A 25,509-nucleotide genomic window follows, 5' to 3' on the forward strand; every position below is an offset into this window, starting at 1 on the left:
TTTTTTTTTTTTTTTCCAAATCCAAATTTCCATTTTCACTCGAAAAAAAAGAAGAAAATTCCATTTTCACCATTGTCGTATACTATCACTTTCCCCACTCCATCTCTCTCTTAAATAAGAACCCTCTTCCACCCCTTTCTCTCTCTAGATCTCTTTCTCCTCTTTGTTCTCTCTCCGTTTCTTCCCTTTCCCCCCTCGAAGGGTTAGAGGGTTGCTTCTTCATCGGAGATCTCCCGTCGTTCCGTTCGCAATTCCGTTGAGATCTCGACATCATGGCAGCAGCTAATGCTCCGATCACTATGAAAGAGGCCCTAACGGTATCTATTCATATTCTGTTTTTTCCTTCTTCTGATTTAACATTTTTCTCAACGATTTATTCAGCCGTGGTTGGATACTGATCGAGTCTTATTTCGAATTTAGATTAGCAGTCGAAATTGCTTTGATTTGATACTCTTTACTGAGAAATGTTGCTTAGAATTGTGATTTGTGTTGATTGAAGATCTGGAAACTTAATTAACCTATTGTCTTCAATAATTGAGCTTTAGTTTCTGTGTGAATCCAAAATCTGGATTGAATTTGGTTTTTCAGAACGGCTGAAATATGACTTAGAACTGTGATATTTGCTCATTTGCCAGATCTATGACCTAGATTATTGTGATATTTATTTTGGATGTAGACCTTAAGTTTCTGCAGTGAATTTAAATTCCGGATTGAATTTAATGTTCTTATTAGTATTTTTAGCAACTTATCACCAGCTAAATGTGTCTTAGAGCTGTGATCACTTCTCTACCAGATCTGAGACCTTATTTTTTTTGGATTGAGACCTTTAATTTCTATCTGAATCTAAATTGTGAAATGAATTTTGTGTTTTTGTTAGTGCTTTTGGCAACTTAGCATGTGTGAGATGTGGATCAGAATTATGATATTAGTGCCTTACCAGATCTATGATCCAGATTCTGCAATCAATTTGGATTGAGAACTTTAGTTTCGATGTGAATTCAAAATTGGAATTGAAATTTCGAGTTCTTATTAGTTTTTCTGACAACTTAGCACTGTAAAATGTGAGTGACTTCTCTGGTTTTAGTTAATTTTGAGATCTGCAACAAAGGATATGGTAATATCGTGGAATTAGTCGAGGTGTGCGCAATCTGGCCTGGACACCACAATTATCATAAAAAATACATCTTGGATTGTCAAATGACAATTGTTTTTCTTTGAAAGTTTGAAATATGGATTGAATTTGTATTAGTAGCAGTGTTTCTGGCTACAGTACGTATTAAATAAGTTCATTGCAAGAATTTGGATGGAATTTCATGTTCTTACTAGTTCTTCTGGCAAGGTAGCCCATGTGGATTGTGGGTTAGAGATGTGATATTAGTTTATTACCAGATCTGTGACCTGGGTTATGGTATTGTTATGGTTTGATAACTTCATTTTCCATGTAAATTTAAAATCAGGATTGAGTTTCGTATTCTTCTTAGTGTTTCCTGCAACTTAGCACATGCAAAATGATGCTTAAAATTGTGATTTTAGTTCATTAACAGATCTGTGGCATATGATGTTGGATTGAGAACTTAAATTTCTATTTAAATTTAGACTCTGAATCTTTGAATTGTTAGTTTTATTAGTGTTTCGTGCAACTTAGTGTGTGCAAAATAAGCTCATTATAAGACCTATGACCTAGGTTATGATATTATTTTGTATTGATAACTTATGTTTATATATATTAAAATCTTGATTGAATTTCATTTTCATACTAGTATTTTTGGCAACTATGTGGGAAATGTGGCTTTGAACTGTTATGATATTAGTTCATTATCACATCTGCAGGCTAGATTTTGGTATCATTTTGAATTGAGAACTTCAGTTTCTATGTGAACATAAACTCTGTAATTTAGTTTTATACTCTTATTATTTTTCCGGGAAATTAGTATGTGTAAAATGTGGCATAGAACTGTGAGAAATCACTCCAGATCTGCAACCTGGGTTATGCTATTATTCGGATTGAGAATTTCAGTTTCTATGCAAATTTAAACCTCGATTGATTTTGAATTGTGGTTAAATTTTCTTGCACCTTATCATGTGTGAAATGTGGCTTAGAACTGTGATACTAGTTCATTACCAGATCAGTGACATTGGTTATGGTATTATTTTGGATTAAGAACTCAAGTGTCTGTGTGGATTTGAAATCTGGATTGACTTCAATTGTTATTTGTAACTGTTCCTGGGAAGTGTGATTACTTATTGGTATCTCACCACAGGTGAAGTGTGGCTGTGAACTGTGGTTACTTTATTACCAGACTATGACCTATTTTAGGATATCATTTGAATTGAGAACTTAGTTTCTATGCGAATTTAAATTCTGCATTGAATTTTAGGCTACATAGCATGTGTGAAGTCTGGCTTAGAACTGTGATAAGTCTTGCCCAATCTGTGACCTAGGTTATGATATCGTTTTGGATTGAGAACTCAAGTTACTACATGAATTTAAAATCTAGACAGAATTTCATATTCTTATAAGTTGTAACTGTTCCTGTGATATTAGTTCATCCAGATCTATGACCTAGTTTATGTATTATTTTAAATCCAGAGCTCAAGAGTCTGAATATGAATATAAAATCTAGATTGAATTTTGTAGTCTTGTTAGTGCTTGCAACTTAGCATGTGTGGCATGTAGCTGTTATTAATTCATTACCAGATCTACTAGCTGTTCAACTTCTATACAATATTCTCAACACAAAAAACATTAGGTTGCAATGCAGTTCCATTTGATCTTCTGAGTAGTGTTGGCCCTGTCTTCAAAGCATCCCCCATTCCTTTCTTTCCCAATTGTCCACCAAATACAGGACGGGGATGGGATTATTCTCCACCAATTCTTCTGTCTCTTACTTTCCTCCGTCTTGATCCAGAAACTTAACAGATGTGCTGTATGCTCGGGCATTAACCAACTGGTCTCTGTTAAATGAGGAACAAAGACCACAACTGTGAGGTGACCTTGCAGTGAAGAAATAGATGGTTGCTTGTCTCTCCTACCTCATTGGACATCAAGCACCTAGAAGCAACTTGAAACCCCTTTTGTTGAAATATCACATGTGTGAAGTCTTCTTTTCTAATTACTAGCCAAGCAAAACATTTGACCTTGGCAGGAGCCAAACCCTTCCAGACATAATTCCAAGGTTTTGACCTGTTTTAAGACTGCATACCTGCCTCTTTTTGTAAGTTCTGTTTACTGAGAACTTGTCATCCTTATCATGCTTCCATCTGATAGTATCAGGTTTTGTAGAGATGCCTTTAAAACCCTCAAGCACTTGCATTAATTCAACAAACCTGGCCATTTCCCAGTCATTCAAGTGCCTTCTGAAGGAGATATTCCATCCCTGTTGGGATCATCTTTCCGCCAGTTTAACGTTAGGTTCATTGCATATATGGTGTTTCTGGCATCTTGGCACGTACAAAATGTCGCTTAGAACTATGAGATTAGTTCATTACCTGATCCGTGACCTAGGTTGTGATATATTTAGTATATGAGAACTACAGTTTCTATGTGATTTTAAACAACAACGATAACTACGCCTCAATCTCATACAAGTTGGGGTCAGTTACAGTAATCCTGACCATGGTACTCCAATTAAAATAATCTCAGGCCAATATTATAAAAAATCAAAATGATTATCAATGAATCTTTTTCTTGATTACTTTTTCCTATAAAAAATCTAAATGATAATAAAATTAACATAAAAGTACTAGAACTTCTCTATATTTTCTACTGACATAAATTGAACGTGTGTAATGTGGCTAACAATTGTAAAGTTGCTATGATATTAGTTCATTCTCAGACATATAAATTGAACAACTCCTATGATATTAATTCATTCTCAGATTTGTGACCTGGATTATACTAATATTTTTAAAGTTGCTATGATATTAGTTCTCAGACATATAAATTGAACAACTCCTATGATATTGATTCATTCTCAGATTTGTGACCTGGATTATACTAATATTTTTAATTGAGAACTTCAATTTCTATGTGAACTTGAAATCTGGATTGAATTTTGTGTTTTGTCCATCGGTGTTGCAGTTGCAAAGTATAGGGGTTAATCCGCAGTTCATCACGTTCACCAATGTTACCATGGAATCAGATAAGTATATATGTGTACGGGAGACTTCACCACAAAATAGTGTGGTGATTATTGATATGAACATGCCAATGCAGCCATTGAGGCGCCCGATTACGGCAGACTCTGCTCTTATGAATCCTAATACCAGAATTCTGGCTCTAAAAGGTATGAGATCTTTGCTAAGAGTTTTTAATTGTTGTTGCATTAGCTTAAGTTATTGGTTTGTCTAATTTTTTTGTAACAATGCTGGGCATGCTAGTGCTATTTTATATTTATTAACTTGTTAGTTTGTTGGGTTATTCAGACTTTCAAGTGAAAAAACTTGATTTATTATTCATCACCTTGATATGCGAAAGAACTTCAGACTAGGCAAAAGATGAGAGGAATGACATCAAACATACTTTTGGTCATCAAAGTTATAAATAAAGGACATAGTGAGGTACTTTTTAAAAGAATAAAACAGGGAACATTGAGGTTGATTAGGATTTAACTTTGTTGTGTCACTGCTTTCCTTCTTGAGGATAGTTGAGTTGGATATCACCTTATTAATCGAGAGTCGCAGAAGTAATATGATTAAAATGGTATCCGTTCTTCGTTTTTAGGCGAAATGGTGAAGACACTGACCTGTCACTTTTGGTTTTCATTTTTTTATATGTTTGCTGACAAAGCAGTCCTCTCTCCTTTTTTCTTGAAGCTCAAGTTCCAGGAACTACTCAAGACCACTTACAAATTTTCAATATTGAGGCAAAGCAGAAAATTAAATCACATCAGATGCCTGAGCAGGTAATGGCTCTTCTATTTGATTATCTTCACTAATAAATTCATTTAGCTGCAGCTGTTATCAACCATCTGATCCTGCATTTATGATGGTGTTCATATACTTTCAATGCTTTGTTTGTTCAGGTTGTTTTCTGGAAGTGGATTACCCCTAAGATGTTAGGTCTTGTCACACAAACCTCAGTGTACCATTGGCCAATTGAAGGTTAGGTTTTTCTTTTGTCAATCTTAATATTGCCAGCTTTTCTTCTTCCGTTTCGCCTGGAGAAGCTCTGTTTTATTTTTTCTTCCTTTTATTACTGTTTCAATTTTCTTTTAGATGGTTAACTGTCCCTAAGATTCCCAAATTCTCTTTGTACAGGTGATTCCGAGCCTGTAAAGATGTTTGATAGAACAGCCAATCTAGCTAACAACCAAATTATCAACTATCGATGTGATCCTTCAGAGAAATGGTTGGTTTTGATTGGTATTGCCCCAGGTTCACCAGAGGTGTGTAATATTAAGCTATGTTACTAATGGAAATCTTAGTCTTGATGTTTGTTCTTTTAGCAGATTTTCTTCTCCCACTAGTATGGTCCTTACTCCTTAGTGTCATTAGGAAGGGGGGAAATATCAGGGAAGGTTTAATTGCTTGTTGCCTTTTTAAAATCATGTGATTCTGCACATGTTCACATTGTGTCATTGTCCCTTAATTTGTTGCAACATTAATTCCATTTTGGCTTTTATTCAACTATTTTTTTAAAAAACTGGTAACACATTTCGTTAACATTAGTTCGAAGGCTGTTAAAAAAAATAGGAGTAAGCTTTTGACATGTACATTAAAAAGATCCCCTTGTAGCACTGTAAGTGCAAATAAATCCCTAGATCGACAAAATAATAGTTCCCACGAGACAAAAACTTCCAGAGACTATAATGTCAAGAATGGCTTCACAATCATTTGCAGGGTTGTTTTGCACCCAAAAAAGAAAGAACAGTATCCAATTTAATTTGATACTTAGAATGGAATTTCTGAGGTCCTCTAAACATCTAGAGTTCCTTCCCTTCAATACTGACCACCAAATGCATGCTGGGATCCTCTTCCACCAATTCTTTTGTTTGACTCCTCCAATATCACCACTCCAGCAGTGTAGAAGGAAGGTGGTATTCTTTGGCGTAGTCCAGCTCATGTCAACCATGTTTAGAAACATGGACCAGAGCCGAGGGTGACTGTGAAGTGTAGGAATAGATGGTCATATTCAACTATTTCACTAGGAAGGTTTTTTTATGTGATAAAATTGAGCCCCCAGGGCTTTGGTCTAGTGGTAAGAGCGCAGTGCGTGATGTGTGGGTTAGGCACATGTCATGAGTTCGAAGCCTGCTCTAGGCAAAAGTCTGGTATTTAAGTGAACGGTAGAGGGGCGGGCCCATTATCCAATTTGATCCTTGAAAAAATGTGATAAAATTGCACTGCAAGAGTTTTGTTGCTGTGCTGTTGGATGTTTTCAACTGCAGCAAGTCAAAATGACCATCTTTGAGTTTTGAAAATTCTTTTTGAAATAGCAAAAAATAAAAATAAATTTTTTTCCGACACTCCAGCAAGAATTTGGGTACTTAAAAGGTAATCGTCCATTACTGGGAAATGAATCGAAAGAACTTTAAGCTCAATATATGCTATCTGTTGAACTTTGGAAGAGACATGTCAATTAATCATGATATATATTATTGTTCGATGATTTCTCTTAATTTTAATGTTCAATGAATTTACTATCGTCATTTGGCTGTCCATTTTGATTGGTATTGTAGAAGCCCCAACTGGTCAAAGGGAATATGCAACTGTTTTCAGTGGATCAGCAACGCAGTCAAGCTCTTGAGGCTCATGCTGCATCATTTGCCTCAATAAGAGTAAGAAAAGTTCCTTTCAACAATTTCTTGATTTGTCAGGTAGCTTGCTTCCATGTTTTATTGCTCTGACTGTTGTTTGCTTGAACCAGGTACCTGGAAATGATAGGGATTCCATACTCATTTCTTTTGCCTCAAAAACCTCAAATGCTGGGCAAGTTACATCAAAGTTGCATGTCATTGAGCTAGGCGCCCAGCCAGGTGAGTACCTCTTTTTCTCACGACTACTTTAAGTTGAACATTGCTTTACTGACTCCATGGGAAGAACATCGCCTCGTATGACTCTGATCAGTTTTCTAATGAGTTAATAACTTGCAGGGAAGCCTTCATTTTCAAAGAAACAGGCAGATCTTTTCTTTCCTCCGGATTTTGCTGATGATTTCCCAGTTGCCATGCAGGTCTTTTTTCTTCTTGTCTATTATATGTGCTTTGTCTTTTCTTTCTGTGCTAAAAGAATTCAGTTTCTTGTAACACAGTTTCTCTGTTACTTCTGCAGATCTCTCATAAGTATGGTTTAATTTATGTCATCACAAAGCTTGGTCTTCTGTTTGTCTATGACTTGGAAACAGCTACTGCTGTGTACAGAAATAGGATCAGCCCAGATCCTATTTTTCTGACTTCAGAAGCTTCATCAATCGGTGGTTTCTATGCCGTCAACAGGCGAGGGCAAGTGTTGCTAGCCACAGTAAATGAAGCAACAATTATTCCTTTTGTCAGTGGCCAAGTAAGTATATTTTCTTTTCTTTTTGGTGTCATGTATATTGTTCTAGATGAATTTCCAGAAAATTTTGAAGAATCCATGATCATTAAAAGACAAACTTCTGTACAAATTTTGTTGCAGTTGAATAATCTAGAGCTTGCTGTCAATCTTGCCAAAAGAGGAAACCTTCCTGGTGCTGAGAATTTGGTAAGTACCTTGTTTCTCAAGGCACTATTTTTTGAATTACTTTGTTGACTAGATGGCGTGTCATCATTTCTTTAAATGTAGGGATTTCTTGCATGTGAAACTTCTTCATACTTTTAACCAGTATATACAGGCTGTTGCCTTCAAAAATGCATCTTCTTTTTGTAGATTAAATATGAAAATTAATGAATTGGTTGTTATTGATATCATTTACAACCACAACAACATACCCAGTGAAATCCCATAGTGGAGTCTAGGAGGGTTAGAGTGTACGCAGACCTTACCCCTATCTCGTGGAGGTAGCCCGAAGAACCCTCGGCTCAAGTGCAGTATTTATCAACAATATTCTGATAAAGCAGTTGGTAAATCATCTGCTAGAACAATAGTCTGCAGGGCTAATGGTTTAATATTACTGTGAACTCTTGTCCTTTGATTGGTTATGGTTAGCAATTGACAAATTTATCAAAAGCAGTGGTTCTGATGGATTCAGAATGTTCGGAATTTATTGCTGCTGCTATTCACAGTGATCTCACATCTATTAATTTTGTATTGCTTCAGGTTGTCCAGCGCTTTCAAGATTTGTTTGCTCAAACCAAGTACAAAGAGGCTGCTGAGCTTGCTGCAGAATCCCCCCAAGGCATACTCCGTACGCCGGATACTGTTGCTAAATTTCAGGTATTGTCTATGTTACCGAAACATGAAATAAAAGAAGCTATGTTACCAAATCCATGTTATTCCCTATCAGATTATTTGTTGCCCTTCAAGGTCACAGAATTGCAAAATCAATTGAATATGTTTCTTAATGTCTCATCCTGTGGAAGGTAATGTGTCATGTTGTCTTATTTGCAGAGTGTTCCTGTTCAAGCAGGGCAAACGCCTCCTCTGTTGCAGTACTTTGGTACACTCTTGACTAAAGGGAAGCTCAATGCATTTGAGTCTTTGGAACTTTCACGACTTGTTGTCAACCAGAATAAGAAGAACCTCTTGGAGAATTGGTTGGCTGAAGATAAGCTAGAGTGTAGTGAGGAACTTGGCGACCTTGTGAAGGTTGATTACAGGATTTAACTTGAAGCGGATTTAATTTTTCTGTTGTTCAGCACTTAAAATTGTTTTTTTCTTCTTGCAAGCAATCTGTTGCTTAAGTTACTGATAGCAGTAAGTTTTTTGTTGTAGACTGTTGATAATGACCTTGCCTTGAAGATATACATCAAAGCAAGAGCAACACCAAAAGTTGTTGCCGCTTTTGCTGAGCGCAGGGAGTTTGACAAGATTCTGATATACTCAAAGCAGGTCAGTCATGCATGTGTTGATGTGGTCATTGCTGACTGCTTTTTAGTTGTTTGAGCTGCAATCTAGTGTTAGACAGTCTTATCGTTTCATATTTCAGAACATTCAGAGATTGGTAATTCGATGTCTTTTGTTGATACAGGTTGGATATACTCCTGACTATTTGTTCCTGCTGCAAACAATTCTTCGATCCGATCCTCAGGTATGCGTGGAATAATTTTACAAGTAATGATTTTATCAACTTCTCGCCTTTCTTTACAAGCTGCATTTCACGACCCAAATCTAGGGGCATGTGATCTCACCCGATTTACTACCCCCGTCAAGCGAATCACATAGCTAATATCTAACATTCATAAAAAATGTAAAGGTAGTTGTAATGTTGGACATCTCAACTCAAAAGTTGGATAGTATTTGATTGGTGACCAACATGCCCCGACAAGGGAAATGCACAACATTCTAAAAGAAAATCCCAAACGATACTAGACTGTCTAAAATTGAGCAAGTCAGGAGCCATCTAAAATATCTCATGGTACTATGCTAAACGATGAGCGTGAGATGTCAAGGATGATGCAGGCTCTAGTTGGGCCTACTGTGCTCAAAGGTAACTGTCTCTGCATCCAAAAAGTTAAGCAGGCCCTTCCCGGCTAAATACACCATCACGATACTTAGTGTCTCTTCGACTAACTATTTAATGGTGGGACAAGAACTACTGATAAAACAACATGAAAGGTATGAGCATGATAAAAATTTCATAAATTGAAATTGAAATCTGAAACCGGACACCAAGTCTTAGGTACCAGCTAACTGTATTAACTGAAAAGATATTCCTGCAACTGAAAACACTTCACTGTAACATTGTACAGGCTCATATTAATTGAAAACTAGTAACTAATGACTCTACATTCATGGAGGCTTCTTCCTCTTCTGTTAACACATCATGCATCAGAAGTGTCACCCTCACTTCCAAAAGACGAGCTGTGGATCTAAAAGTATGAAGGTTATAACTTCGGCAACTCTAACACAACGTACTTGTGAAGTGTTACTAACAAGAATCAGGTTACTTGAAAAACAAGTAAATAATGCGAAAGTGAAAATACGAAGATCTAGGACAAGAAGTTTATGATATGCGAAATTTCTTGAATAAAGTTCCCAAATTTCAAAGTTAAGTGCTAAGAACTCTAATTGATCTTACTATTCAAGCTTAGCGGATTAATACTAATTATGATACACATAGAGTCAATTCAAGAATTTAAGATCAAAAGTGATCTCGATTCCTATTTCAAAGAAATTAGAGACAATAATTAGTATAAGACTAATTACCTTCTTTAATTTACTTTAATAGAAACCAAAGATACCAAGTTAAGGATTAGTATTACCTCCTAACAAATGTTTCTGGTAAGGTTGCAAGATTAATCCATAGTCACCACACACAAAGGTGTAAAAGGTGAGAGACCTCTCAAACAATATTAATAATAATGTTCTAATGAAGAATAACAAAATTCACCCCTTTATATAGGGGAAACCTATATAACATGAGATTCAAATCCTACTTTAATGGAAATATTAAATAATAAAATCTAACTGGAAACCGTTAAAACTAGGGCGCTTTTGACCAAGGAAAACATATAAAAATAATCCCAAAAATTCTTCCCAAAACTACCTACTAGAAATATGGAAAGAAGTGCAATATATTCTCTGAGAATAACACGCCTAAACAGCCCCTTTTGGGGGTTGTATTTCAGCCATTCTTGGCTTGAGTTGTCGCCCTTTTTGGGAAGCATTCTCACGTCCATTTCACCACCCTTTGAGCATGAATTGCAGCCCTTTTGGGTTTGATTTCTCAGCCGACTGTGTTCTGAAATTGTAGCTCCTCTTGGGTGTTTCAGCTCCTTTCTTGGGCTCCATGTAGGCATCTCCTCTTGGGCTCCATTTGGCCCCAATCTTCCTCCTCTCGGACTTGGATTTGGACCATAAAGTATGTGTAGCACTTAATCTGCTCATCATCATAATTCTTGGGCTCCTTTTTGGGCTTTTCTTTCAGGATAAGCACCTTCTTGATCTCACATTGAAGCTCATCAACCTTGTCTTGCATCTCAAGTCATAAAAGTAAGCCACCGTGAATGCTATCAGTTACCCTCACTCCCAATAGTGGCATTTAACATAATGCAACATGGCATTAAGTCAACTAAGCATGGGAAACAATTCAACATGTTCCAAAACAGGCCATAAGGCACCATCATAGGCATACCAAAAAAAATCACATAAGGCTAACTTTAGGAATTGGAGTTCACAACACACGTTGTAATTGGGTTTCAACTATGGTGATTAGGCACTTGCTTGCTCCCATAGGTACTTAGCCGCTCCCATAAGTGCTTAGCCACAAAACAACTTTTAGGCATTCAGTTAAACACTTGAAATACATGATTTAGTCAAAATTCACATTTAATAGGTTAGTTGTAACTTGTCCAAGCTATATATTGAATTCACTTCTTCAAGTTTCCCGGGTTTCCAACAACTCACAATATTTAAGTATTAAGGGATAAAATCATCAAATCATGTATAACTAGTTAAATCTAAGGCTTAAGTCATGAATTTAGTTCATTTAAGACCATTATTCACCAATTCAATTCATTACAATCAACCCCATCCCTATCACCAAACTCCTTTAATGTCATTAGTGACTACTCACCATTCCATCAATAAATTCTCCAATAACTATGTTCAATACTCTGAAACAGTCGCTCTGGAAGCCAATGCTCAAACCTCTAGCTATTGGGCATTGATGATTATGGTGGAATCTTGGAATTTTCATGGTTCATGGGTGTTAGTTAACTTGAATTAACACAATACTTTATTGCAATCATAACTTGTATGGTGTAGTAGAATCCTTGGTTGCCTCTTCAAAAAGCTCTCAGAGACTTGCAAAAAAGTGATGGCGTTTCTTCATCCACGAAACTGGTCCATTCATATAAACATGTGCCTCATTGTATGGAGCTTCTGTGCGAGCCCATAGAACGGGCAGTTTTAGCCTTTGTTTCATACTTGTTACTTCTGACACATCCAATTTACATTGTACAAATATTTACCAATAATAACTATACTTTTTATCAGCATCCACTCTTGAATTGACATGAAAAATGAATAAAATAGTGTTATGGTCCCCTGTTATGGATATAGTTATGGGACGCTACAAGATAAAATTTGAAGTTTTCTTCCTACAACCTATGGTGCTGGTTCGTTAAGAGAGAACCTACAATCTCTTGAGTTCAAGTACTCAAAAACTGAAATTACTTTTCTGCCTATATTTCTTGAGACAAACAAATAGTTTAAATACAACACTTATAAGATAACTATCCCTAGAAACTAGGACATGACTTCCTAGCATTACTGGAATGAAAAACTGCATTGTTACAGTAAAATAACTACTACCAATTTGTTATGGTCCCCTGTTATGGCTCTAGTTATGGGACGCTGCAAGATAAAATCTGAAGTTTTCTTCCTACAACCTATGGTGCTGGTTCGTTAAGAGAGAACGCACAATCTCTTGAGTTAAAGTACTCAAAAACTGAAATTACTTCTCTGCCTGTATTTCCTGGGAAAAACAGATAGTTTAAATACAACACTTATTAGATAACTACCCCTAGAAACTAGGACATGACTTCCTAACATTAAACTGCATTATTACAGGAAAATACTACTACTAAAAAGAAATAACTACTGCTGTAACTATTGGATGACTAAGGGGTGATAACAAATAGCTTCTGTTAGGCTGCTAAATGCATTTTTAAATTTGGAAAAATTTCGGGGTGCTACATTCATTCAGCCAGTTTAACGGGATTAACTCATAGTTTCTATGCCAAATTCAGCCCGATAGGTATTTCTTGCTTTCCTTTGATCAAGGAGAGAGTTTCATATTTAATGCTATATCACTCATGAAGTATTATTCCTACATTGGAAAAGTTTCATCTTCTATCCTGAAACTAAATTTAAGCAAAGTAATTAGACACAGGGCTTTTTCATCTCAAAAAAAAAAAAAATCAAGACATGGTGCTTAGTTTAGGATGAAGTCGAATAATTGTCTTTATGTGCAGGGTGCTGTTAATTTTGCGCTCATGATGTCTCAAATGGAGGGAGGGTGTCCTGTTGATTATAATACAATCACCGACCTATTTCTTCAGGTTAGTTACTGTTGATGATGCTAAACGGCTGGTGTGGTTCAGGAGCCTTTGAATAATTTTTTGAGGTGCAATTTACCAGTTGATAATGATTCTCTCTTTCTGTTTTGACATCAGAGGAACATGATCCGTGAGGCAACAGCATTTTTGTTGGATGTTCTGAAGCCTAACCTTCCAGAGCATGGTTACCTGCAGACTAAGGTATCTGTTCCCTTCTCATTAAGGGACATCTATCTGCTTATACATTTTACTTTGGCTGTAACTTTCTTGTATACAGGTCTTGGAAATCAACCTTGTGACTTTCCCAAATGTTGCTGATGCTATATTAGCCAATGGAATGTTCAGTCATTATGATCGACCACGAATTGCTCAACTTTGTGAAAAAGCTGGTCTTTATATTCGGGCTTTGCAGGTTTGACTGGTTTTCAGCATTTTTGAGTAACTTCCCATAAGATATGACCACAATGTTGGTTAATTATGTATGTTTCTGCAGCACTACAGTGAACTACCTGATATCAAGCGCGTAATTGTTAACACACATGCCATTGAGCCTCAGGTCGGTATACTCCAGTGGTCGTATTGACTTACTGTTGAGGGTTGTCGGGCGTGTATTTATCTATGTTGTATGTTTCAGGCTCTGGTTGAGTTCTTTGGGACTGTCTCACGTGAATGGGCGCTTGAGTGCATGAAGGACCTTCTGGTGATCAATATCAAAGGCAACCTTCAAATAATAGTTCAGGTAGTTATTTACTTATTCCTGAAGAGTTTGGTGCTTGATATTGCCATAGCTGATGCATTATTGGTTCTTGGGAATTGTGACATACTTGTAATGATGCATCTGATTGGTTCTCGTGAATTGTGAAATACATCTAACAAGAGACTTGATTGTGCTTGCATTAATATCAGGTTGCAAAGGAGTACTGTGAACAGTTGGGTATTGATGCCTGCATTAAGCTTTTTGAGCAGTTCAAGTCGTACGATGGGTTGTACTTCTTCTTGGGATCATATTTGAGTTCGAGGTGTGTGCTCGTGCTAGAACATTTTGGACTGGGCTAATTTTACTTGTTCGTCAATAAATGATTTTTTTGGGCCTTGTGCAGTGAGGATCCTGATATCCACTTTAAGTATATTGAAGCAGCTGCCAGGACTGGACAAATCAAGGAGGTTGAGCGTGTGACAAGAGAATCTAACTTCTACGACCCTGAAAAGACTAAGAACTTTTTGATGGAAGCCAAACTTCCTGATGCCCGACCTCTGATCAATGTTTGTGACCGCTTTGGTTTTGTTCCTGATCTCACACACTATCTGTACACTAACAATATGCTACGATATATTGAGGGTTATGTTCAAAAGGTTGGTAGCTTCTTTTTAGTACTTGCTTTGTTGAAATGTTTCCAAACATATGACTTACAAGCTTTAATACTTAATGTAATAGGTCAATCCAGGAAATGCTCCTTTAGTTGTGGGGCAGCTTTTAGATGACGAGTGTCCAGAGGATTTCATTAAAGGCTTGATCCTTTCTGTTCGTTCTCTGCTTCCTGTTGAGCCCCTTGTGGCTGAATGTGAAAAAAGGTTTTTGTCTATTTCTGTTACTACTACTTTAAGATTGTCAGTTTAATTTGTCTCTTAAACTTATCTATTGGTTGTCAGGAACCGACTGCGACTGCTTACACAGTTTTTGGAGCATCTTGTCAGTGAAGGAAGCCAAGATGTGCATGTACACAATGCTCTTGGTAAGATCATCATAGAGAGCAATAATAACCCAGAGCATTTCCTCACGACCAACCCATATTATGACTCTCGTGTTGTGGGTAAATACTGTGAGAAGCGTGATCCGACCCTTGCTGTTGTGGCCTATAGAAGAGGGCAATGTGATGATGAACTTATTAATGTAACAAATAAGAACTCTCTGTTCAAACTTCAAGCCAGGTTTGTTTTTTCTGTTAGTCTCCAAGTGTTGGCTTATCACTTATAAGATTTCTGAAGATGAATAACCCTATTATAATATTTATAGGTATGTCGTTGAGAGGATGGATGGTGATCTTTGGGATAAAGTTCTTATCCCTGAGAACGAGTTTAGAAGGCAGCTCATAGATCAAGTTGTCTCCACTGCTCTGCCTGAAAGCAAGAGCCCAGAACAAGTTTCTGCAGCTGTTAAAGCGTTCATGACAGCTGATCTTCCTCATGAACTGATTGAGCTTCTTGAAAAGATTGTGCTCCAAAACTCTGCATTTAGTGGGAACTTTAATCTGCAGAATTTGCTTATCTTGACAGCCATTAAAGCTGATCCATCTAGAGTTATGGACTATATCAATAGGCTTGATAATTTTGATGGTCCCGCGGTTGGGGAGGTTGCTGTTGAAGCACAGCTCTATGAAGAGGCCTTTGCAATCTTCAAGAAGTTCAACTTGAATGTTCAGGCTGTCAATGTTCTGCTTGACAGCATCCGTGATATAAATCGTGCTGTGGAGTTTGCATTCCGAGTTGAAGAAGATGCTGTTTGGAGCCAGGTTGCCAAAGCTCAACTCAGAGAGGGATTAGTGAGTGATGCTATTGAATCATTTATTCGGGCAGATGATGCTACCCAATTCTTGGATGTCATTCATGCTGCAGAAGATGCAGATGTTTATCATGACTTAGTGAAGTATTTGCTGATGGTAAGGCAAAAGACTAAGGAGCCCAAGGTTGACAGTGAACTCATTTATGCTTATGCTAAGATTGATCGATTGGGCGAAATTGAAGAATTCATTTTAATGCCAAATGTTGCTAATCTACCAAATGTTGGCGATCGCTTGTATGATGGAGCATTGTATGAGGCTGCAAAGATCATATTTGCTTTTATTTCTAATTGGGCTAAGTTGGCAAGCACTCTTATAAAGTTGAATCAATTCCAAGGTGCTGTTGATGCAGCACGTAAAGCAAACAGCGCAAAAACATGGAAAGAAGTCTGCTTTGCTTGTGTTGATGCTGAGGAGTTCCGCTTAGCTCAAATTTGTGGGCTTAACATTATAGTGCAGGTAACTTCTGCTTCTCTCTTCTATTGTGCTTGCCAATATTTCTTTTGAGCTTGCTCATTGAAAATGTCGGGAGATCTTCTGGACTACTGGTGATAGGTGGTATCTTTTTCTGATTTTGCAGGTCGATGATTTGGAGGAAGTGAGTGAATTTTACCAAAACAGAGGATGTTTCAATGAATTGATCTCTCTTATGGAGAGTGGGCTTGGGTTGGAGCGTGCCCATATGGGTATCTTCACAGAACTTGGTGTTCTATATGCCAGATACCGTCATGAGAAGCTCATGGAGCACATAAAATTATTCTCCACCCGTCTCAACATTCCGAAGCTTATTCGCGCCTGTGATGAGCAGCAACACTGGAAGGAACTCACGTATTTGTATATCCAATATGATGAATTTGATAATGCTGCCACTACTGTTATGAATCATTCTCCAGATGCTTGGGATCATATGCAGTTCAAAGACATCGTTGTGAAAGTTGCTAATGTGGAACTTTATTACAAGGCCGTCCACTTCTATTTGCAAGAGCATCCTGATCTGATTAATGATCTTTTAAATGTTCTAGCACTCAGGGTGGACCACACACGTGTAGTGGATATAATGAGAAAGGTCTCACTTGTCATTGAAACCCTTTACTTACAAGGATTTTCTTGCTTACTTTTTGGTATATGTTCGTATTAACCCTTCATTTTTTGTGGGAATGATACCAGGCGGGTCACCTTCGCCTAGTGAAGCCTTATATGATTGCTGTTCAAAGCAACAATGTTTCTGCTGTGAATGAGGCCCTTAACGAGATATATGTTGAAGAGGAAGACTATGACAGACTACGTGAATCAATTGAATTGCATGATAGCTTTGATCAGATTGGGCTTGCACAGAAGGTGATGGCTGGTTGCACTAAGTTGTCTTTCTTCGTAGTTATCATATGCCTGATAATAGTTCCATTTCTTGTTTTTCTGTTTGAGCAGATAGAGAAACATGAGCTCCTTGAGATGAGGCGTGTTGCTGCTTCTATTTATAAAAAGGCTGGTCGGTGGAAGCAATCCATTGCTCTATCAAAGAAAGATAATCTGTACAAAGATGCAATGGAAACAGCCTCACAATCTGGGGATCGTGAACTTGCTGAGGAGTTGCTTGTTTACTTCATTGAACAGGTATCTGTGGTTAGGATTCAAGATTCAGCCGTACCTATCCTCCATTTCTTCCCCCAACCACTACCAAGTATCAACTACGTCATAATCTAAAAATAGTTGGACTAAATAAATGATTCATCAATATCTGTTTTGCTCAATTTGGACTTGTTTGATTCCAATACTTTGGAATCTAACTAAAGAGAACTTACAGGTTTTCTTACTCTCAGGTTCTCTTGGTCTCATACTTATCACTAGGGCATAAAATCTTTAAACAAACAAAAAAAACTTTAGCAAGTACTAGACTTAATGCAAATGTTTCAACTGGGCTATAAGCTTTATCTTTCAACTGGGCTATAAGCTTTATCCCAACTAGTTGGTATCATCCCTCCCAAAAAAACCATGAAAGTTACTGAATGCAAATGTTTCAACTAGACTCTGGGGCCTTTGCATCTAAGATAACACATGAGTACATAATTACTGTTATAAATCATGAAGGTTAGGTGCGGTTGTGGGGATAAATATTCTGGCACCTTGGAGATCCTAGTAATTTGTTATTTGAACCTTTTATAGTTAACATTTCCCAGACTTGTAATCAATGAAGCAATTTAATCTCGAACTAGTTGGGATCAGCTATATGGATCCAACTAGACTATTTTTCTGTTGGCTGTAAATCACCACAACCCTCGTTTATCTGGCTTGGTACTGGCTATGCTTTCTGAGGATCGCATATGCAGAGTTGTCATCAGCAACTAAAGAACGAGGGGATTTTTTTGCTTGGGAAGTAGATCATATTAAATTTTTCTTGGAAATGATATTGCTAGTCCAAGAGTAGAGTAACTTTGATTGCATTAATTTTGCATTTGGTTAAAGCTCATCTAATCTGTAAATATTTACTGTGGTGGAAAATGCATTCAATCTTCTAATTCTTTTGTGTGCTTTTGCAGGGAAAGAAAGAATGCTTTGCATCATGCCTATTTGTTTGTTATGATTTGATCCGCGCAGATGTTGCCCTTGAGCTAGCATGGATGAATAATATGATTGACTTCGCGTTCCCTTATCTATTACAGGTACCCTCTGACCTCCTTTCCTTCCATGTCTGTTTATGCAGTCTTGCATGTGCCTATTTCGTCATCTGCTTTTAGGTTGTTGTGCCCTTTCCTCTGGTAAACGTATTGATAATGCCTTTTAAATTTTGATGGGCGTCACGCAACAAATTGAATTCTCTTATATTGCGTCCATGGCATCATGTGGTATATATCTTTATAGTAGACTTCTGTGCAAGGAAATCCGATCACCAATTTGAGACTAGTATCAGTCACTTGTTTGACAAGTCTACATCCTAATCCTTGACCTGCCCCAGCATCTTTGAAACATGATAATTGTTTTTATCAGTTATTAGAACATACTTATTTTTTTCAGTAACCTCTGTATAGTGCTAGTCCTGTTTTATATATTTCATTATGTTTGAGGGGAAGTATTTGAAACTTTTCATGACTTTTTAGATATGCCTCTCTAATGAATACCTTCTACCTTCTCTTTTGTTCCCCCTCGTCATTTTGCTGTCTGCCTTAGGCTTTTTGATTTTTTAGTAGTTCAGTGCTATCTGCATCCACATTCTAATTTGGGTCCTCTCTGGCACAGTTTATCCGTGAATACACTGGCAAGGTAGATGAGCTGATAAAAGATAAGATTGAGTCTCAAAAAGAAGCAAAAGCCAAAGAGAATGAAGAGAAGGATGTTATGAAGCAGCAGGTAGTTATTGACTTGTCTATGATGAATGTATTTTGCCTATTTTCCTTCTTTTTAGCCTTGGAGGTAATAGAAGTTGCAGATTGTTTTGGTAATGTTATGACAAGCACCACATCACATGCATGGCTGTGGCAAATTGACCATCTGTTTTACGCAATTATCTTCTCGACCCGGTCTTGCTAATCCTTTTCATTTTTTTGGTTGCAGAATATGTATGCTCAGCTGCTTCCTCTGGCTTTGCCTGCTCCGCCAATGCCAGGTATGGGAGGTGCTGGTATGGGTGGAGGTTTTGCTCCGCCGCCACCACCTCATATGGGTGGAATGGGAATGCCTCCAATGCCTCCATTTGGCATGCCACCAATGGGTTCCTACTAATCTGACGCTGTTACCCCACTGGTGTAAACAAAGCATTATGAAGAAAGGACACAATCGGGCTTTTTAAATTTTATTTTATTTAGTCTTCCTCTCTGTTCTTTCTCCAGTACCTTGCAGTTAGTTGCGGAAGAGGAGGGCACAAGTGGAGACTACGAGAAATAATTGTTTCTGTTGTGTGTCATAGTGTGTTGATATCTCCTTGTAATATTCTTTTAGAAAAGGCATTTTTTGCAGTTAGGCACCAAGTTGAGGATATTTTGTAGACAACTATGTAAAGATGCATTATATTGCTTTAACTGGTTTTTCTGGGGTTGGTGTTTAATTTTTTCCAGTTTTCAATTGTTGTAATTTTTCCAGGTATGCTTTTGGATAAAATCATGTTGAATGCTTTCTTTAGTATGTTATCACCAGTTGCTGTAAATGAAAGTATTGTGCTTCTTGTTTTCTATTTGATCTGTGACGAAATTTAGTGGCTGACTAAACTGAGTGAGTATTATTTCTCTTTACTAATTGTATAAAAAGATGAAAGATATATTTGACTACGTCTATAAAGATGTTGTATGGTCATTTTGATTAACTTACCTCTATCGCCTGAATGATGAAATGCCATGAAAATCAGTATTAATTACAACAGATCGAGTTGCAGAAGTTATGTAAAGGTAAATTTGCTGCTGATATTTTTTTCGAATAGTGAGCAGTTATTATTTTCATAATTGAGTAATTATTTCTGATAATTATGGGTTAGTGTCAGTGTTACATATATCTAGAAGGAGAAACTGTATACTCTAAGGGGTCGTGGTTACTGTATAAGAGACATCTTATTCATGTATAAAAAGTTGCATTAGCCTTACTGTGTTTAGTAGAAGTTTTGTATTAGGTATAAAAGTCAACATAACTTATACCATGTTTAGTTGGTAAGAATTTAAATGTTGTATAAAAGTTATTCATGTATTAATTTATACGGTGTTTGGTTGCATTTTTTGTAGTCCTACATAATTAATACCAACATAACTTATGAGGGAATTTATGTATAAACTTATGCAGGGTAGAAGGTGGAATAAGTTATGTGGGTATTAGTTATAGATGTATTAAAATAATAAATTACATATTTACTCTATTAATTTATTTTATTTTTTAAAATTGGAAACTTTACTGTTTCCTATATACGTTTGTTGTTTTTATTTCTTTTTATATATAGATCATTTTCATTTCTTTTAATTTATTTTTTTTTAAATTGGAAACTTTACTGTTTTCCTATCTACGTTTGTTGTTTTTTTTTCTTTTTATATATAGACTATTTTCATTTTTTTTATTTTTTTTTACCGTTTTTATTTATTTATGCAAATATAAATATTTTTTTAATATTAGAGATTTGATTGTATATTTTTTGACGGTACATATGCTAATCAAATATTAGCATTATGCTGGAGTTGTTCTATCAGTTTAGGATTTTTTTTGTTTCCAAATTAGATTATNTAGAGCCGTCAAAATGGGCTTGGCCCGCGAGGCCGGCCCAACCCAACCCTTGAATTAAATGGGGTTGGGCTTAATTTTTTTGGCCCATTTAGGAATGAGGCTTTTTAGCCCAGCCTCGTTTGGCCCGTAGCCTCGTAGGGCCAACCCGCAAGCCTCAGAGGCCAGCCCGTGGGCTATTAATTTTTAAAAATATTTTTTATATATATTTTTAGTAGTGTTTTATTTGTAAAGATTTTATCAATAAATATATTTAAAATATCAATATAAAATGAAGACTATATTTTTTACATATCTTTTACATTTTAGGGTCATTAGCCCACTAAATTTTCTTATTAGCCCAAGTTCATTGCTCCATTATAACTATGAATCTTTGACCTCCTTTACTTTTGTTTTTATGCCTAATTTTCACTTCTCCTTTATTGTCTTGTTTTATGAAAATAATTATCATGTAATTTTTTTTGCTCGGATGAATCTTATGAATGTTGTTTCTTGGCTATTATGTATTTGTTTTGTAAATATTCACTGAAGTATGTATAATTCATGAATGAATTTATGTATGTATTGATGTTGTGTCCATCAGACATCGACGTTCGTATCTTTTCTAAGAGGAAAATGTTGTCCGTTTTTTGGTTGAAGGGCCAACCCGTCCCAACCCGTGGTCCGCTTAGGGCTGGGTTGGGCTGCTATTTTATCGGCCCTTTAATTAAAAGGGCCAGCCCATCCCAACCCATTTAACTCTCTAGCCCGTTAGGGTTGGGTTGGGTTGGGTTGGGCCAGCCCATTTTGACAGCTCTAGTTAGTGTCAGTGTTGCATATATCTAGAAGGAGAAACTGTATGCTCTAAGGGGTCGTTTGGTTACTGTATAAGAGACATCTTATTCATGTATAAAAAGTTGCATTAGCTTTACTGTGTTTGGTAGAAGTTTTGTATTCGATATAAAAGTCAACATAACTTATACCATGTTTGGTTGGTAAGAATTTAAATGTTGTATAAAAGTTATTCATGTATTAATTTATACGGTGTTTGGTTGCATTTTTTGTAGTCCTACATAATTAATACCAACATAACTTATGAGAGAATTTATGTATAAAGTTATGCAGGGTAGAAGGTGGAATAAGTTATGTGACTATTAGTTATACATGTATTAAAATGATAAGTTACATATTTACCCTATTAATTTATTTTATTTTTTTTAATTGGAAACTTTACTGTTTCCTATATACGTTTGTTGTTTTTATTTCTTTTTATATATAGATCATTTTCATTTCTTTTAATTTATTTTATTTTTTTTAATTGGAAACTTTACTGTTTTCCTATCTACGTTTGTTGTTTTTATTTCTTTTTATATATAGACTATTTTCATTTTTTTTTATATATATTTACTGTTTTTATTTATTTATGCAAATATAAATATTTTTTTAATATTAGAGATTTGATTGTATATTTTTTGACGGTACATATGCTAATCAAATATTAGCATTATGCTGGAGTTGTTCTATCAGTTTAGGATTTTTTTGTTTCTAAATTAGATTATTTTTCAGTTTAGTTGTTTTTGTTTTGTCTATTTTGTTGACCGACTTGGTCACTCTTGGACCTTGTTTGGACACATTTTTATTTGATGAATTGGACATGGTCCAATGTTGATTAAAATAAAATAAAAATATTAGCATTGTATATTATTCAATATATTCCACATTTTATTAGCATGTATTATTATTTTGTAAATAATATATATTAATAATTTACTACAAGTTTAATATAATAGTTAATAATTTATGTATTGTAATCTCTACATAAATAAATAATACCTACATAACTAATATCCACATAGCTAATACCCACATAATTAAACCCTGCATAACTAATACCTGCATAACTAAATCCTGCATAACTAATACCTGCATAACTAAATCCTACATAACTAAATCCTGCATAACTAAACCCTACATAACTAATATCTGCATACTAAATCCTGTATAGCTAATATCTGCATAACTCTAACCAGTAACCAAACCGCCCCTAAATTATTAGGGTTAATGATAGTACAAAGGACTACCGCGTCTTTTCTTTTTGCTTGGACTAGAAGAAATAAAACTTTTTCTTAAGAAGATATGTAGGGCAAGCCAGATTTTTGTGTTACTTTCAGCTAACCTTGTATTTTAGCTGTTGTTTAAGTTAAAAAAATTTGCCCCAAAACAAACTCTGAGATTAAAGTTGACAATCGTTTTCTATTATATCCTTAATATTAATGAAATTGTAGTTATTTTAATACTGTTAAATTCTTCAAATAGACCTAATAAATAAAGGTATTTTAGTAAATCATAGGAGTACCTTATACAGTTATTTTAAACTATATATACCTTTAACATTAAAGTAGTAGTTCTTTAATATTACTAAATTCTTATTATACCTTGTATTTATTGTTTTTCTCAATGAATTGTGGAAAAAACTACTAAGGTTGGCACATCGGACAAAAGTCATAAGAACAAATATCATACAATTGAGGTTTTAGGTATACAGGACAAAATTATAGCACTAGAGACTCTTGTAAAACATTATCGGACCATTGAAAAGTTATCAAAACCATAACAAACTTAATGTTGTATTAAGCATCCTGCAAGAAAAGAATGTGATATATGACGATTGATTCCACGGCACGAACCTGTGATACGGACAACTTATTTTGGAGGGCAGTCTGTTGGTCGAAAAGCCAAAGGACCAGCAGTATAAATTACAGCTTTATAATCACTTCTATCAATAACTTTATCATCAAATCTTAGTGGTGCACCATTGATTCCATAATTAATATTACTAAAAACATTGCATTTTTCTTGTGGAGAATTAACCAATTTCACACGACAAGATTGAAGTGGATGATCAAGATAAGAATGTCCCATTTTATAACCTCGTAACTCTGCATAAAAATAACCATATTCATTTGTCTCAAATGCCTTATAAAAATTCACTCTTTTCTGGTAGTTTTTGCATATGACACTAATTTTAGCAGATGCAATTGGCTTTGCCCCTAATAATGACCATGATCCATAAGTATCACAACTTTGACAGTACACCATACCTTCAACCACCACAGTCATCTCAACGGGCTGGGCCGGGCCATGACCATACCCGAATGATAGAAGGAGTGACGATACGAATAGGATAACTTGGATTTTAATAGCCATATCTTGTGTGAAATTAATTTCTTGATGATGTTAATGACATTTGAAATGATTATTCCTATGTATATATAGTTGTTATTTGGTATGGAATTGACATTTTTTGTTGATAAATAACGTGAAGGCCACTATTGTGTTTGTTAGAGTTGAAGACTCATATATCCTTAGATTGATTAACGTGATGACCATTTTCTCAAGTTTGTAATTACATTGATATAAATATAGTTGAAGGAGTTGACTTATCTATTTATTAATAACGAATAGGAATCAGATAGCGCTGAGACAAATTTAGGATTTAAACTCGTATTTTCAAAATTATGTGTTCAGACCTATTTATTAAAATCTCAGTGCATTTTTACGTATAAATCAATACTTCATATCAAAATTACTGGATTCATATTAATTCAATATCACAACACACCATTCGCCCCTGATGGTTAGAGATTGTTATTTACATTATTGGTGTAGTTTAACATGTGATAGTAGATAGTTATTATTTTTATCAGATTATCAATTAATATTTATCAAGAAATATAACAAATTACTTGATTAATAATTATTTTGTACATCAATGTCAATGCATAAAACTTTAAGTTTTCTATAAATATAACCGGCCAAAGAACTATGCCAAACGCCCATTTTCTCCTTTGAATTCAACTAATTCGCGAGAAGCCTAAATGAATTAATGTTATCAGTGTAATTAAACATGTTATGTTAAGTTATTTAATTGTTGTTATATGAATATATGTTACCACTATATACTTATTAAATAAAGTTACATATAAGTATATTCATCTGACGTGATTATGTAAATATTTTTTTACGACATGAATACATAAAACTTAAATTACCTTTCGACTTCTATGATGATGTTTGATGCATGCATGGACCTTAGGAAAAGTCTTAAGTATATTTATACATGCGTAACACTTCGACAATGGGGCAAATAAAGTAAATGGTAGAATAGATTGGTCAATTTACTAATTTTTTTAAAATGAAAAGTCCATGATGACAAATTGAATATTTAGTCTATTTGTATAGTTCTATTATTATAAAAATATAAGAGTATGACTGATTTGTTTAATAAAATAGAGAAGAATTTGTCGATACAAGAAAAAATAAATTAATCACATTGCTTGCTTTCCAATGGATTGATCTTAATAGAGCAAAACATAACTTCTGAGATATTATGATACAAAAAAAAATTAGGTCTTCAGGAGTAAAATTTAAAGACCAGAACAAAATAGGGCAAATGTGTTCATGACAAATGGTTATTTTACAATTTAAGTGTGGAAAAGTGACTATTTGTAAATTTTATCCCTATAAACTGCGAAAATCGAGTTTCTAAAAGGTTTTGCAAAAACTAAATTCGAATATCTCAAAAAACAAACACTAACTTCTTTTGAAAAAAATAAATAAAAGCAACTCAAACAGATAGAGGA

At 35.4% G+C, this 25,509-nt stretch overlaps 2 protein-coding genes across 2 annotated transcripts; one reads left to right on the forward strand and one right to left on the reverse strand.

Annotated features, from left to right (window-relative positions):
• Positions 1-52: 52 nt before the first annotated feature.
• Positions 53-19,724, forward strand: LOC125869205 (clathrin heavy chain 1-like). Its single transcript, XM_049549767.1, has 30 exons — positions 53-317; positions 4,082-4,286; positions 4,816-4,904; positions 5,025-5,103; positions 5,260-5,387; positions 6,681-6,779; positions 6,869-6,977; positions 7,095-7,174; positions 7,273-7,500; positions 7,618-7,683; positions 8,239-8,355; positions 8,530-8,727; positions 8,854-8,970; positions 9,110-9,169; positions 13,059-13,145; positions 13,260-13,343; positions 13,420-13,554; positions 13,636-13,698; positions 13,777-13,881; positions 14,049-14,161; positions 14,243-14,495; positions 14,578-14,714; positions 14,793-15,071; positions 15,157-16,159; positions 16,281-16,766; positions 16,868-17,038; positions 17,126-17,311; positions 18,235-18,357; positions 18,932-19,042; positions 19,247-19,724. Exons 1-30 carry the CDS (start codon positions 273-275, stop codon positions 19,412-19,414), a joined length of 5,124 nt encoding a protein of 1,707 aa, XP_049405724.1. The 5' UTR covers positions 53-272; the 3' UTR covers positions 19,415-19,724.
• A 3,791-nt stretch (positions 19,725-23,515) lies between these two features.
• LOC125868240 (non-classical arabinogalactan protein 30-like) lies at positions 23,516-24,073 on the reverse strand. The gene has a single exon (XM_049548868.1). The coding sequence runs from the start codon at positions 24,071-24,073 to the stop codon at positions 23,570-23,572; it is 504 nt and encodes a 167-aa protein (XP_049404825.1). The 3' UTR covers positions 23,516-23,569.
• Positions 24,074-25,509: the final 1,436 nt, after the last annotated feature.

The sequence above is a fragment of the Solanum stenotomum genome, chromosome 6 (genome assembly GCF_019186545.1).
Source record: "Solanum stenotomum isolate F172 chromosome 6, ASM1918654v1, whole genome shotgun sequence".
Lineage (NCBI taxonomy): Eukaryota > Viridiplantae > Streptophyta > Magnoliopsida > Solanales > Solanaceae > Solanum > Solanum stenotomum.